A 16,912-nucleotide genomic window follows, 5' to 3' on the forward strand; every position below is an offset into this window, starting at 1 on the left:
CCAGTGCTCGGAGGGGTATGGCGGCCCTCCACAGGGGTCGTTGGGGGGAGGGGCAATTGCTAATGGCACCAGCATGCCAACGCCTGGATCCCAACCTCATTCCGGGGGCAACCCTTATGTCTAGCCCACCCATTACCCCCTGAGGACTCTGGCTGCGAAGCTGAAGGCTATCATTAATAGGGAATTAGCAATCGTAGTTAAGTGAGCACTTGACACATGCCAAGTGGATTCCCATGGGTAGACGGGCCATGTAGCATGTCAGGTCATTGCCTAGCATCCCACTCAAATCTTGATGCCTGAACACCGGGAGGCAACACCACGCATGTAGCAGCCAACATCCGAACACCCAGGGGATGGGACACAGCTCTGGGGGCATGACCACGGAGGGTGGGTTGGTGCCAAGGGGAGGGGTAGTGGTAGGCAAAGGATCCAGGGATCAGCTCACATTGTGGAAGGAAGTGAGGGGCATCATAATGGTTGTGTAAAAAGTTGTTTAATGTGCTCTACAATACCCCATTCCCGATAGTGCCGCCCACCTCTTAGCTGTACCACTACGTCTTGGTGTTTCCCCAGGATGCACATCTGAGGTGGATCCTTCCAGGCTGACTTGTCATCTGCGTATTAACCTTTAGTGTGGCACCTTATTGAATGCCTTTTGGAAATCCAAGTATTTTACTGCATCTACAGATTCCCCTTGATCTACACTACCAGTAATATCCTCAAAGCTAATAAATTTGTCAAATACAATTCCCCTTTCTTAAAACCACATTGACTTGACCTAATCATGTATATTGTTAGGATTTTCTTGATAGAATTCCTGGTGAGTTTACGCATTCTTTTTTTTACCAACTTTTGCCCGTTGCTGGTTTCTAAAGCACTCCCAATCCTAAATCTTAATACAATTCTTCGCAACTTTATTAACCTTTTCTTTTAATCTTATATTATCCTCAGTAAGTCATGAATGGAGCTATCTGGGGCAGCATGGTGGCACAGTGATTAGCATTGCTGCCTATGGCGCTGAGGACCCGGGTTCGAATCCCGACCCTGCGTCACTGTCCGTGTGGAGTTTGCATGTTCTCCCTGTGTTTGCATGGGTTTCGCCCCCACAACCTAAAGATGTGCTCGTTAGGTGGATTGGCCACGTTAAATTGCCCCTTAATTGGACAAAAATAATTGGGTACTCTAAATTTTAAAAATGAATGGATCTAGCTCATTGAGTTTTTGTTTGTCAGTGGGATGTATTTTGTTGAACATTTTGAAATGTTTCTTCAAAATGTTTTCCACGTTTTTTACTGCCATATTTTTTACTCAGTGAACCATAGCCAGCTCTCTCCTCATACTTGTTGAAATATATGGGCCGGGATTCTGCAATACGGCAGCTAAGTGTTGACGCCAGCGTAAACACCGGAGTGTTTCATGCCAGCGTCAACGGGCATCCTGGCCCAGCGATTCCATGGCCCACAGGGGGCCAGCAAGGTGCCAGAGAGCTCCATGCAGCACCGGTGCCAATACGCGGCCCTGCACTGCCGGCCGCGAGTCTGCCCATGTGCGCGGCGGACTCTTCCACGCCGGACCCGCGCAACTTGGCGGAGCCACAGTGGGCTGGCGCGGAAGAAGGTAGGTCCCCACCGGATCATGTGCACCCGCCGATCGGTGGCCGCCGATCGCGGGCCTGGCTGTCGTGGAGGCACGCCCCACCGGAGTCTGATCCACCCCACACCAGGGCAGCCACTGCGGCTGCGGGTCCGAGCTCCCGCCAGGTGGAACCATGTTAGAACCACGCCAGCAGAAACTCAACCACAGAGAATCACCACAGGGACCTCTTTCAACGATCCCCGACCCGCGGCACGTCATCGCACGCACGTGGTTGCCGTCCATTCTCCAGTTGTTGGAGAATCGTGTCCCGTCGTTGCAGGCCGTCTCGCCGTCAACTCCGATTCTCCAAGTGGGCTTGGAGAATCCCAGCCATGGGGTGGGATTTTCCGTTCCCGCAGCCAGCCAATGGGGTTTCCCATTGTGCCAACCTCATGCCGTCGGGAAACCTGGGGGCGTGGGTGCACTGCCGGCAAAGCGGAAGATCCCGCCAACTGAGAATCCCGCAGATGATTCTTGTTTGTGATTGGAGTATGCCACTTGTAAATTTAATATGTCGTTCAATGGTATTGTCACTATTTCCTAGTGGACATTAGTATTAACAGTGCCTCATTACACAATACTAAATCCTTAGTCGATTCCACAACATATTGTTCCAGGAAACTGTCGTAAAAGCATTCTACAAACTCATGTTCCATGCAATCTTTGCAAATTTGATTGGCCGCACAGTCAGCATTGAACCCAGGTCCCTGGTGCTGTGAGGCAGCAGTGCTAATCACTGTGCCACTCTGTCACCCCAAAATTGCTGAACAGCCTGAAATGATAAGACAGCTGACATTTTGGCATTGGTGAGATTTGAACCAAAGCCTCCATAGAGATTGGAACCTTGACATAGCACCTTAGACAACCCGGCTGCGCTACCACTATAATAATTTCATAACGCTATCACTAATGATTAATTTTATCATTCCAATTTTGTTTATGAATTGAATATAAATTCCAACAGCTGCCATAGTGGGATCTGAGCCCATGACCATTAACATGTGTTTCAAGATTAGTATTCCAGTAAGATTACCACTACACCACCATGTCCATCTAAAGCACCAGCATTTGTAGTGCTTGTCCGGCATTTGAACTGGGCATCTCTCATTCTTTTTTTTCAAATTTAGAGTACCCAATTATTTATTTATTTTTCCAATTAAGGGGCAATTTAGCGTGGTCAATCCACCTACCCTGCACATCTTTGGGTTGTGGGGGTGAAACCCATGCAGACACGGGGGGAATGCGCAAACTCTCACACAGACAGTGACCCAGGGCCAGGATCTGAACCTGGGTCCTCAGCGCCGTAGGTAGCAATGCTAACCACTGCGCCACGTGCCGCCCCCTACCTCTTGCATTCTAATGCAATGAAAATCCTTAAACGAGAATCATACTTCTAAACCAATGAACCAACCACTAGTAATTGCAATGAATTTTGTAGATGGTGTACACTGCTGCCACTATCCACTGGTGGCGGAGGGAGTGAATATTTAAGGTGGTGGATGGGGTGCTGATCAAGTGGGCGGTTTTGCCCTGGATGGTTTTGAGCTTTGTGATTGTCAGCACTCATCCAGGTAAGTGGAGAGTATGTCACCACACTCCTGACTTGTGCCTTGTAGAAGGTGGGAGCCTTGGGGAGTGTCAGTGAGATAGTCGCTGCAGAATTCCCAATCTACAACTTGCTCTTGTAGCTGCAACCTCGTTGGAGACTTGAGACCGCCATGGTAGTCAGCGAGACTAGGTTGCTGAGGGCTAAAGTCGATGCTCTTGAGAACATTTTGCGGACTTGGTTCTGGATTCGGGCACTACCCACCGTGGAGAAGGACAAGGGGTTTTGTGAACGCATGTCTACTCCATTGAGGAAGATGTTAGGTTCAACAAAAATAAGTCTGTCTCATAAAGCAGTTCTTGGAAGGGAGATAATCTCCTATAAGGCATATCTATAAAGGGCTGCAAGGACAGAGTGGCAGAGGCTATCCTTTTAAAAAAAATAAATTTATACCCAATTATTTTTTCCAATTAAGGGACAATTTAGCATGGCCAATCCACCTACCCAGCACATCTTTGCGTTGTGGGAGTGAAACCCACAGGGAGAATGTGCAAACTCCACACGGACAGTGACCCAGGGCCCGGATTCGAACCTGGGTCCTCAGCGCTGTAGGCAGCAATGCTAACCACTGTGCCACCGTGCTGCCCTTGAGGTAGACCATCCAGTGCTCATGTGATCCTAGCCCAGAGCTGCTGGCAGGAAGGAAGAGGCTGCAGATGCAATTTGAACTGTTGTCTACATGGAAGACGGTGAACCAGCTGCGGCACTCAAGGGGGGGGGGTTTATCTTAAGAATATGGGGAGAAGGCAGCCATGTTTTAGCCCACCAGCCAAGGTGACAGGCAGCTTCCTGGGAGACCATTCAGATTAGGGATTCGGGTGGCATCTTGGTCTCCACTCCAGTTAAAGTTAATACGGCTTTTGAGGCAGTCTATAAGTCTTTACAGGTCAGGACCTCAGAGGGATGCTTGGAGATGACGATATTCTTAGATAGGTTATCCTGTGTGGAGGGATGGGATATAGGGTGTCTTTGTATGCAAACGACCTGCTGCTTTATATTACGGACCCGGTCTCATTGCATTTGGAGGCCATTCGGCCCTTTGTGTCTGCTGTACCATTCATTGTGATCGTGGCTGATAATATAACTCAATTACCTGTTCATACTTTCCCCCATATCATCTGATCCCTTTAGCCCCAAAAGCTATATCTAAATCCTCTCGAAAACAAATGTTTTGGCTACAACTGCTTTCTGTGGTAGAGATTTCCACAGACTCACCACTCTCTGGGTGAAGACATTTCTCCTCATCTCAGTCTTAAATGGTCTACGTCATATTCTCAGACTGTGAGCCCTGGTTCTGAACTCCCCTGCCAATGCAAACATCCTTCCTGAATCTCAGCTGTCTAGTCCTGTTAGAATTTTATAGTTTTTTATGATATCCTGCATCATCTTTCTAAACTCCAACGAATACAGTATAATCCCAATTGACTCAATTTCTCCTCATACATCAGTCACACCATCCCAGGAATCGGTCTAGCAAACCTTTGCTGCACTTCCTCTATAGCAAAACTTCCTTTCTCAGATAAGGAGATCAAAAGTGCACACAATATTCCAGGTATGGTCTCCCCAAGGCCCTGTGTAACTGCAGCAAGACATCCTTGCAAGAATCCTCTTGCTATGAAGATCAACATATCATTTGCTTTCTTTACCGCCTGCTATACCTGCATGCTTACCTTCAGCGACTGGTGTACAAGGACACCTAGGCCTCGTTGCACATTCCCCTCTTTCAATCTATAGCCATTCAGATAATAATCTGCCTTCCTGTTTTTGCTTCCAAAGTGGATAACCTCACATTTATCCACATTATACTGCATCTGCCATAAATTGGTCCACTCAGTCAATTTGTCCAAATCACACTGAAGCATCGCTGCACCCTCCTCGTAGCGCACCCTGCCACCCAACTTTGTGTCATCTGCAAATTTGGAGAAATTACATGTAGTTCCCTCATCTAAATAATTAATATAGATTGTGACAAGCTGGAGTCCTGGTACTAATCCCTTCAGTACCCCACTAATCACTGCGTGCCATTTGGAAAAAGACCCGTTTATTCCTACTTTTTGTTTTGTGCCTGCCAACCAGTTTTCTATCCATCTCAACACATCTCCCCCATCCAATGAGCCTTACTTTTACTTGAATATGCTTGATAGTAAAATGTAAATAATTTATAGAACTTACATGATAATGGAGAAAGGAAATTAATTTTTTGGTGTGTCATAAGAATCAGGAAGAGCCCAATTTAAATTCCCAAGCTGGTACTGAGTTAGCCACAGCAGTGACAGAATGCTATTAACTCCCTCCATATACCAGGTGATAAGTTTAGGAGAAGGAACAGGAAAGATTAGCGAGCGTTCCTATTCCTGATAACTGTCCTGTGAATCTTGCTGGAAGTGTGGACGGTGGCTGATCATAGTATTGGACATGCTGTCCTGGATGGTTGAACAATACAGTAATGGCCTCATCTAGCCTGAGAAATGACCGCTTTAGTTATATATGAGTGGCTGGAGAACAAACCAAGTATGATCTTTAGAAGTGGCATAAGGGAAAACCAGGTGAATTTTTAAAGTTGTGTTATTTGATGAGATTCCTCCTCTAAATTCTTGAAAAAAAAAGTGCTATGTTACAATTTTGTTTTTAATGATAATACTGTGTATGGTGAAATTTGTTTTTGTATACATTATAGTATTTACACTGTAAACATAGCTGTTTGTAGAAATTTCTGTAAGACATAGACAACGCTGTTATGCACCCTGTACAATAATTTTGTTGGACTCTAGTCAAAGTCACTTTGCTTAAAATATGTATTCCTTCAACACCAATGTGAAACTAATTGTACCAAATGTGCAACTTGTAGAATGATTCCTCTTATTTTGCTGCAAATTACTTTTGAACAACAAAAATACCAGATTACTAAAGCAATTTTTTTTTAATGATCAAATTTATACTGTGGTTATAACTATACTGGAGATAGGTCAATTCCTTACTGAATTGGTGATCTGGATCGCAGCCACACAGAATTGGAGGTTTCACATTCAGTTATATCTTAAGTCACAGCTGGAGATGCAGCTGAGATGCTACAATTAGCCTTGGTGCTGTGTTTGGCTCAAGCAAGGGAGAACCAAGATTTATGTTCCAGCGGAATGGTGGCAGAGTGGTTAGCACTGCTGCCTCAAGTACCAGGGACCCAGGTTCAATTCCGGTCTCGAGTGACTGTGTGGAGTTTGTACTTTTTCCCCGTGTCTGTGTGGGTTTCCTCTGGGTGCTCCAGTTTCCTCCCACAATCCAAAGACGTGCAGGTTAGGTGGATTGACCATTCTAAATTGCCCCTTAGTGTCCAAAAGGTTAGGTGAGGTTACTGGGATATGGGGTTCATGGGTTATTGGGATAGGGTCTGGGCCTGGGTAGGGTCTTTCCAAGGTCATTGCAGGCTCGATGGGCCGAATGGCCTCCTTTTCCATTGTAGTGATTCTGTGATTCTATTCTATGATTCTAACCACTATCTTGTAACCCTTTCTGGAACATGTGCTTGCAGAGACTTTGGGTGGGACACTAGTACAGGGCAGCTGTAATTCTCTTCTCCCATGATTGAATAGATTGCTCGGGGTGATTATGCATGCAACACATGGAGGATAGCTTTGCCGGAAGGTCAGAACTTCACTCCAGCATCAGTCTACACCTAATAAGAAAAGAGAAAATCATTAAATAAACTTAGTATATGGTCAAAATTGCAGCCACTGCCTCATCAGCAAATGTTGTTTTCCAAATATTATCTCTGAAAATATGTTCATTTGCTACACAAAAATAAATAGAAGGGAGCATGGTTCATTACATGAATATCTAGTGACTATATTTGTTAGGTGTTTTGCAGACTTCTGCAGGTGTCCAGAAAAAGAGAGCTGTTGTTGTTTTTGTAGTAGTATGTCATACTTTAGTAACACAAGCTGCATCAGTCTGGACAGAACAAGCTATATCTGTGATATACTGGTAACGCTCCACTGTCGTCAGCATTGTATTCAGTAATTTTGGTGGCTAAGAATCAGTAGTAGTTCACTGCATTTAAGGGTCAAGACTTCAGTCATACTTCACACTTGCTACAGAAGCGAGTATTTTCAGATCTCAGTCAGTGTGAGGTTTGCTAGCTGAGCAATGACACCTGAAGAGACAAAAGAGCTGCTTCGACACAAGACTGAAGAAGCACCCAGTGATTGTGCATGCAAAACAGAACTGCAGAGCCGCAATTCTCTTATAGTCTCGCAGGCAGTAAATAGAGGCATATTTACTTCACATGCTTCACCTGCTACCAAGAGAATCTGCTTGATATTGGGTGAAGAGGAGGAACCCAAAACCCCCCTTCTCTTCACTGAACTAGATGAACTTTTTCATGTCAATGAGAAAGAATTGCATTGGAAGGAAACAGCAAGGTAAGAGTGTTTGTGTATCTTGCACATATTTAGACTTAAATTTAAGATAAAATGTATGAATACATGCAACAGTATTTTGGTATAAAATTAAAAGAAAATGTGTCAGTAAGTACCTCAAAGTACTAATAAAGTAATTAAATGGCTATTTCAAATAATTTTATTTGCAGGGTGCTTGGAAAAGTCCACTCTATCTTGTAAAGATAGACTTTATTTCCTTGCAATGTGTGTCTGCATTTTCTTCCTTGCATTTTCTTCCTTCAATCTCATCAAAAGCCTCGTCTCTGAGGAAAGTTTCACAATTACCACCTGGATATCTTACCCAATCGTTCATCAGCAATGTATGTGTTTGTGCTGCCTTGGCAGACAATAGAACTGCAAATGCTCTTCAGCTGAGCGTACTCATGTTCTCACCTCACCCCCATACGTTTACAATCAGGCAAAGGTTCCATGTCCTTTCCCTATAACAAAGGTATCCATACCAGCTAAAGCAACAGTATGTTAGTCACAGATAAAGTAATTTAGCATAAAATGGGGTAGAATAAAAAACCTTGTAGGTCTGTGTGGCTTATATGTTCACTAGTTAAGCTTGCTGAGCCCGAAAGACAGACCATGTTTTTTTAAAAATGTTTTTTATTGAGTTTTCATATTTTATATCCAACAAATTACAAATTATTAGAAAAAAAACACGCAAAAATTAACATGTATATTTACAGGTAAGCATCTCATAATAACAATTGTGGCCGCCCCCTTTAGCCGGCATACATATTTTACATTCCCCAATATGGCCGAGGCACATGTTTATAGGCATTTATTTACAGTTTGGTTTTGGGCCTTAGCTTGCCATCAAACCCCCATAACGAACCCGCAGCCCCCCCCCCCCCCCCCCCCCCCCCCGCTACCTTCCCCCGATTCCCGTCCATTTTCCCCTGATTCTTGGCCACCCGACTATTCTTCCTCTTGTTCGTTGGCCACAAACAGGTCCCGGAACAATTGCATGAATGGCTCCCACGTTCTGTGGAAGCCGTCGTCTGACCCTCAAGACAGCCCATGTTAACCTGCACTTAAATACTAAGGAATGGAATTTGATCAACTTAAAAATTCTCCCAAGCATCTGTTTGAGCATATTAACTTAATTATCTTAAACGAAATTCAGGGCATACCACATACTTAAAGGAACGATTTTGAACTCAAAGGATCTTTAATTATATGGTTAGTCTTATCTCTGAGGAGGCTCACAGAAAGCCACACACTCTAATTGTTAATGCTTCTCCTGTCCAATTTTAGTATTTCCTCAGAGATAACTAGTCTCAGAGCAAAATTACACCTCTAATTGTTAATGGAGAAGGTAAATCCAAGAGTAATTACTATGAATGGTGAGTAATTAACAGTATAAAGACAGATAGTAAGAGTTTCTACAGATATTTCAAAAGATGTTAGCAAAGTGAGCATTGTTTCTATAGAAAGTGAGCTGGGAATTAATAATGGAAACTAAGGAGATAGCAGCTGAATTGAACTGCTATTTTGCGTCAGTCTTCACAATACAAGATATGAGCAACATCCTAGAAATAGATGCAAATCATGAGATGGAGGGAGGGAAGAACTCCAGAAGTTCACCATCACCAGGGGAGTAATACTTAGCAAATTGTTGGAACTGCAGGCTGACAAGTCCCTAGGTCCTAGAGGGCGGCATAGTGATGCAATGATTAGTATTGCTGCCTCACAGCACCAGGGACGCAGGTTCAATTCTGTTCTTGGGTGATTGTATTTGTGGAGTTTGCACGTTCTCCCCATGTCTGCATGGGTTTCCTCCAGGTGCTCTGGTTTCCTCCCACAGTCCAAATATGTGTTGATTAAATTAGTTGGATTGGCCATATCTTTTTATTAAAACAGTAAAAAATATATACAAGGCCAAACGGTACAAACTAATTTTGTGTTGGAGAAACAGGGTATCCAAAGATGTGCAGATTAGGTGGATTGGCCATGATCAATGTGCGGGGTTACTGATATAGGGCGGGGTTGTGGCCGAAGTAGAGTGCTCTTTTGGGAGGTCAGTGAAGACTGGAATAGGCCAATTGGCTCCCTGCACTGTAGGGATTCTATGGCTCTGAGAGGTTTATGAAGTCTGACATGCAGAGGGATCTGGGTGTCCTAGTACATGAGTCGGAAAAGGTTAGTATGCGGGTGCAGCAAGTAATTATCAGAGCTAATAGAACGTTGTCATTCATGCGAGGGGAATTGAATGCAAGAGTAGGGAGGTTATGCTTCAATTACACAGAGCAATGGTGAGATTACAGGAATACTGTGTACAGTATTGGTCTCCCTATTTAAGGAAGGATGTAAGTGTATGGGAAGCAATTCAGAGAAAGTTTACTGGACATACATAGAATGGGCAAGTTGGTTTGTAAGGAACAGACTAGACTTGTATCCACTTGAGTTTGGAAGAGTAAAAGGTGGCATGATTGAATTATAGATGATCCTGAAGAGACTTGGCAGGGTGGAGGTGGAAAGGATGTTTCCTCTTATGGGGGAATCAAGAACTAAAGATAAAGGGTTGCGCATTTAAGACTGAGATGAAGAAAATGATTTTTTCTCAGAGGGTTGTGAGTCTTTGGAACTTTGTCTCAAGAGGTAGTGGCGGTAAATTTGAGTATTTTCAAGACAAAGCTAGATAGATAAGCAAAGTGATGGAAAGGCTATTGGGGTTGGGCAGGAATGTGGAGTCGAGGTTAAAAATCAGCTTAGATGTGATCTTGTTGAATAGCAGAGCAGGTTCAAAGGGCCAAACGGTCTACTCCTAATTCGTACATTCATAGTTCTCTCTAGGTCTCTTCCTCACATTCTTTCTGTACCGCTGACATTAGTTGTGGTGTGACTCCATAGCAACTGGCCACCTCTCCAATATTCACCCACTGGCAGCTGCTCTCTGCAGTGTTTCTCCATGGTTACTTGCACCTTAGCAAAGTGGTTAGCACTGTTGCTTCAAAGCACCAGGGACCAAGATTTGATTCCCAGCTTGGGTCACTGTCTGTGCGGAGTCTGCACGTACCTGTGTGGGTTTCCTCCGGGTGCTCCGGTTTCCTCCCACAAGTCCCGAAGGACTTTTAGGTGAATTGGACATTTTGAATTCTCCCTCTGTGTACCCCAACAGGCACCATAGTGTGGCGACTAGGGGATTTTCACAGTAACCTCACTGCAGTGTTAATGTAAGCCTACTTGTAACACTAATAAAGATTATTATTATTATCATTGTTACCTGGCTGATATTCTCTCCCTGGTACAGGGCTATCAGAAACAGCAGTGCTTCAACTGCTATCCTAGACATAGGGCGCGATTCTCCGGACTCACGACGCATCGGAGAATAGTGGGCGGCGCAAATTTTTATGGCCACGCTGGGCCGACGCCCTCCCGCTATTCTCCCCCCCCCCCCCCCCCCCCCACGGCCACCCCCCCCGACATGAATCGCTGCTCGCCGTTTTTTTACGGCGAGCAGCGATTCTCCCCTGGCCGATGGGCCGATTTCCAAGGCCGTTACGGCCGTTTTTACGAACTAAAAACACACCTGCTCTCACCGTTCGTAAAAACGGCCGTAAAGTGCCGTTCTGGGGAACCATGGCACCGATTGGCACGGCCGCACCACGGCTGTGCCAAGGGTGCCATGGGCCTGCGATCGGTGCCCACCGATCGCGGGCAGCGGGTACTTACCCCGCGCACTCTTTCTTACTCCGCCGCCCCGATGGATCCGTCCGCGGGGCTTCTGAGGGGCATAACGGCCCGCGCATGCGCGGGTTTCACGCATATGCGTGACGACGTCATCCGCGCATGCGCGGGTTGGAGTTGTCCAATCCGCGCATGCGCGGCTGACGTCATCATACGCGTCAGCCGTCGCTAACTTTGGCACGCGGGCTTAGCGAAATTCGTTAAGCCCGCGATGCCGGAGTTTACGGCCGCGCGATGCTAGCCCCGACCGGGGAGCAGAATCGGGTCCCGGGCGGGGGCTCGGAGGCTGCCGTGAAACACGGCCGTTTTTGTGGCAGCCTTCACGACCCGCCACCTTTGGGGAGAATCGCGCCCATAGAATTTACAGTGCATAAGGAGGTCATTCAGCTCATTGAGTCTGCACCGGCCCTTGGAAAGAGCACCCCACTTAAGCCCACACCTCCCCCTTACCCGTGACCCAGCAATCCCACCCAACCCCTTTGGACATGAAGGGCAATTTAGCATGGCCAATCCACCTAACCTGCACGTCTTTGGACTGTGAGAGGAAACCGGAGCTCCCAGAGGAAACCCACACAGACACGAGGAGAACGTGCAGACTCCGCACAGACAGTGACCCAAGCTGGGAATCGACCATGGGACCCTAGAGCTGTGAAGCGACAGTGCTAACCACTGTGGTACCGTGCCGCCCTAAATTAAGAAACCACCACGCATTCATATGTTTAAATAAAATCAACTGATTTGCATAACAATTACACTTTGTGTTGAATGGCTAGCATTCTGTCCAGGCACTTGGGAAGAATAGACATAATGGCCTTACTGCCACCTGCTAAATTCACTTGGTTCTACTGTTAACTTTGGTTGTAAGCCAGGCATTTCTATAAATAACTTCTCTTTGAACCCCGACACTGATACCTGGGGATACTCTGAAGGATCTAACTGCAGTTACCTCCTCTTCCTCAGCTCCCATTTTCCAACAACATCTTCAAACATGGAGTCTGTTTCCACATTTATGGGGATGTCACCCCTCTGCCACTCCACCACCTTTCCTGACCCCTCCACTGCCTCCATGTTTGTCTGACATTAATAACATCAACACCACTTAGATAGCTTTCCAGCATTGGAAACATTTCTGGGTCCCAAACCGCAGCCCCCCGCCACCCCCCTTTCCAGCAATATGCAAGATCTTACAGGAAGCAGCCAATTATCAGGCCTCCTGGGCATTTGCCATCCAATTTGGCACAGGGTGGGTTGTGGGGTGGGAGTTTGATCTGTGATAGATTATTGCTAATGTGGACGGTTGGCAGCCTTCACAGCAACTCATAACCAGGGGAATGCCTACTACTGCATCTGCCTCATCACTGTGGGAGACATCAGTCTCCAAGAGATCCTGAAACAATGGTAAGCCTCTGTGTAAATGTGTTGGGTCCCCGAAACACTGAAACAAGGATTTGTAACAAACACTTATTCACTAGCTGAGCAACTACTTCATGTCCTTACTCTGCCTGTGCTCCTGGGGAGAACTTCATGCTCCTAACGTATGACCCTTTTTGAAACCACATCATCACGTGCCCATTCCGTCTACACCTTCCCTGTTTAGTTGGGACAACCGGTGGCATGAGATGGAGCAGTGCCCACAAATGGAAACGGTGCACTGACCTTTATGTAACATACAAATGAAAGAAGCTAACAATACAAAACTAGTTACATAAGATGAGGCACGGATTAAGCTGTTGCAGCTGGGCATAGCTCATCGAGTTTCCTTTCTGCCACGCCCCCCCAACATTTCATTTTAGAAAGACAAAATTTGAAAGCCAGTTCAAGACTAGGTGTAATATAGTCCTGGAACCTATGTCCAATTTCCTTGGACTCCTTGAGTGTGTGGTTATGCCGGGTGGTGGTGTGGTAGTCTTCTCAAGCTGGTGTCTTCATTGTGGATGACCTAGAACATTCTGTCAGTGTGCTCGGTGGGTGTGTTGTTCTCTGGAGGATGATGTTTGTCCACTAGTGTAGGGAGCCTGTAACGTAGGCCGAATGACTGGAGTGCTGTCATATCTGTTGGGTGCAGGTCCCGACATCTGTAGGATGTTTTGTTACCTGTGTGGTCGGTAACATGTGCTATTCAGTCCTTGGTTAGTGATGAGGTATTCTGAATCTCGATTAAGAAGATTCAAACTCGTCCAGTAGTAACAAAAGATTTATTGAGTAACTACAACAATAATTTCATGAATTCTTCACTTTAACTTTGATACTAGTGATAAGGTTAACAGGATCTAACTATGGTAACTATATGTAACTCCACTAGCCATCTGAACTAGTCTGCTATTGCCCTGGTCACAGTGCACCCAAGAGAGAGACAGAGAGACCCAATGTGGTTGTCTTTTATACCCCTGTTGGTCCGGCCCTCTAGTGATCATGTGGTGCTGCACATTAACCCCTTGTGTACATGCACATATAGAGATCGCTACATAGGAAGTGACAGACATAATGGGAGGCAGTGGCGCAGTGGTATAATCTCTGGACTAGTAACCCAGAAACCAAGGGTCATGCTCTGGGGACCCAGGTTTGAATCCTACCATGGCAGATGGTGAAATTTGAATTCAATAAAAAAAAATCTGGAAATCAAAGTCTAAAGCGTGACCATGAAACGATTATCGCAAAGACCCATCTGGATCACTAATGTCCTTCAGGGAAGGAAATCTGTTGTCCTTACCTGGTCTGGCCCATATGTGACTCCAGATCCACAGCAATGTGATTGAGTCTTAAATGCCCTCAAGGATGGCCCAGCCAGCAATGCCCACATCCCATGAACGAATAAAAATAATGGGCAAACTCCTGGGTAACTGTTTGGTTGCAGCGCATAACTGTTGGGGCCCCTGCTGTTTGTGGTTTATATAAATGATTTAAACATGAATGTAGGAGGGTTGATCAGTAAGTTCGCGGATGATATGAAAATTGGTGGGTTGGTAAATAATGAGGAGGATGGCATTAGATTACAGGAGGATATAGATGGGCTGGTCAGATGGCCTGATCAGTGGCAAATGGAATGCAATCTGGATAAATGTGAGGTGATGCACTTGAGCAAGACAAACAAGGAAAGGGAATACACAATAATTGGCAGGACCCTGGGAAGCACCAAGCATTAGGGGAACCTTGGTGTGCATGTACATCGGTCTCTTAAGGTAGCAGAGCAGGTGAAGACAGTGGTTAAGAAGGCATATGGTATACTTGCCTTTATTAGCTGAAGCATAGAGTTTAAAATCAGGGAGGTTATGCTGGAACTGTATAAAACATTGGTTAGGCCACAGCTAGAGTATTGTATGCAGGGATGTAATAGTAGTGGAAAGGGTGCAGAGATTTACCAGGATGTTGCCTGGGCTGGAAGGTTTTAGTTATGAAGAGATGAGATGTATAAAATTATGAGGGGCATTGATATAGTAGACAGGTAGAAACTTTTCCCCTTGGTGGAGGAATCAATGACCAGGGGCATAGATTTAAGGTAAGGGGTAGGAGGTTTACAAGAGTTGTGTGGGAGTCTGGAACTCACTGCCTGAAAGGATGGTGGAGGCAGAGACACTCACAATATTTAAGTAGTATTTAGATGTGCACTTGTGATGCCAAGGCTTAGAAGGCTATGGGGTCAAGTGCTGGAAACTAGGATTAGAATACTGGCACAGATGTGATGGGCCGAAGGGTCTTTTCTGTGCTGGAGACCTCTATGACTCCATGACTGTATACTACTGCCAGCTTCTCATGGCCACATGCAGTCTACATCCTGATTAGTTTGATCAGGGCCAAGTCTGTGGGTATCTCAATCATAATGCATTGTGCTTCTCAATCAGCATTGCATGAGGGCGTCATTCACGTTGTTTTCAGGTTTGGGTTGCAGCAGAGCCAGAGCAGTAGGATCTGTGGTCCTGGTGCGGCTGTAAAAGAGCATAATTTAAGAAGCATCTAGACAGGTTTATGAATGGGTGGGAACAGAGGGAAGTAGACCTTGGAAAATAGGAGACAGGTTTAGATAAAGGATCTGGATCGGCGCAGGCTGGGAGGGCCGAAGGGCCTGTTCCTGTGCTGTAATTTTCTTTGTTCACTGTGCTGGCAAGGGCAGACCATGTTGTGGTGGATATTACAGGCTGATGGGTGGCACGGTGGCACAGTGGTTAGCATTGCTGCCTCACGGCGCCAGGGACCCGAGTTCAATTCCGGCCTTGGGTCACTGTCTGTGTGGAGTATGCATGTTCTCCCTGTGTCTGCATGGGTTTCCTCTGGGTTCTCCGGTTTCCTTGCACAGTCCAAAGATGTGGAGTTGCGGGTAGGGTAATGGGCCTAGGTAGAGTGTTCTTTTGGAGGGTCCGTGCAGACTCGATGGGCTGAATGACCTCCTTCTGCACTGTATGGACTCTACTCTAAGAGTGCAGCATGGAAGTGTGTGTGATCCTGTGCACATTTCATAGAGAAAATGTGTAGCTGAGAATACCGCCCATTCCACCAGGGGCTGCTCGTGATATGCTGAAAGTCCCATGTGTGGACAAAGTTTTGAAAATCAGTGGAGACGAATTGGCAAGCATGGTTTGTCATAAATCTCTGTAGGATGTTGTGTGTGGTGAAATGTCTCTTGAGCTTGATGATGACTGTGTTACTGGTTATGATTGGCAGGTAGTGGGCAGCAAGGTGGCGCAGTGGGTAGCACTGCTGCCTCACGGCGCCGAGGTCCCAGGTTCGACCCTGGCTCTGGGTCACTCTCTGTGTGGAACATAGAACATACAGTGCAGAAGGAGGCCATTTGGCACATCAAGTCTGCACCGACCCACTTAAGCCCTCATTTCCACCCTGTCCCCGTAAACCAATAACCCCTCCTAACCTTTTTTGGTCATTAAGGGCAATTTATCATGGCCAATCCACCTAACCTTACGCGTCATTGGACTGTGGGAGGAAACCGGAGCACCCGGAGGAAACCCACGCAGACGCGGGGAGAACGTGCAGACTCCGCATAGATAGTGCCCAGCAGGGAAACGAAAATGGGACCCTGGCGCTGTGAAGCCACAGTGCTAATCACTTGTACTACCGTGCTGCCCACAAAATCGACGAGGACGGGGAGTTTGCACATTCTCCCCGTGTTTGCGTGGGTTTCGTCCCTACAACCCAGGGTAGGTGGATTGACCATGCTAAATTTCTCCTTCATTGGAAAATAATTGGGTACTCTAAACTGAAAATAAAATGATTGGCAGATAGTAGAATTCAAACCACGCAGAATACAAATCAACTAAGACTGGGTTTTGTTTACCATTCATTCAAAGATGTCAGCTGCTTTGAATAACCATGGAAGGTCCAGGACCTCAGTGCACATCTGAAAATTTTCCTTTCCATGTCTGGGTATTGGAGGGCTGACATACTGATTCCTTGGCCCTGTATCTATATTCCAACTCAGGGTCCTTCTGTTAAAGTTGCTGAGTGGGTACTGAAGAGAAGAAGGGATGACGAATCAGTCCATCCTGTCCGGTAAGTTCATCTCTGAGGGCGAAGAATATATGGAGCTCTG

The 16,912-nt window shown here is 46.0% G+C and overlaps 1 protein-coding gene across 1 annotated transcript in view; it reads left to right on the top strand.

Annotated features, from left to right (window-relative positions):
- Positions 1–7,270: 7,270 nt before the first annotated feature.
- LOC119965240 (electrogenic sodium bicarbonate cotransporter 1-like) overlaps positions 7,271–16,912 on the top strand; it is a 133,378-nt gene continuing 123,736 nt past the window's right edge. Inside the window, exon 1 of the mRNA XM_038795713.1 lies at positions 7,271–7,656. Within this exon, the coding sequence (XP_038651641.1) occupies positions 7,382–7,656 (275 nt within the window). The 5' untranslated portion in view covers positions 7,271–7,381. The remainder of the gene's footprint in view (positions 7,657–16,912) is intronic.

This window comes from Scyliorhinus canicula, chromosome 4 (genome assembly GCF_902713615.1).
Source record: "Scyliorhinus canicula chromosome 4, sScyCan1.1, whole genome shotgun sequence".
In the NCBI taxonomy this organism is placed as follows: Eukaryota; Metazoa; Chordata; class Chondrichthyes; order Carcharhiniformes; family Scyliorhinidae; genus Scyliorhinus; species Scyliorhinus canicula.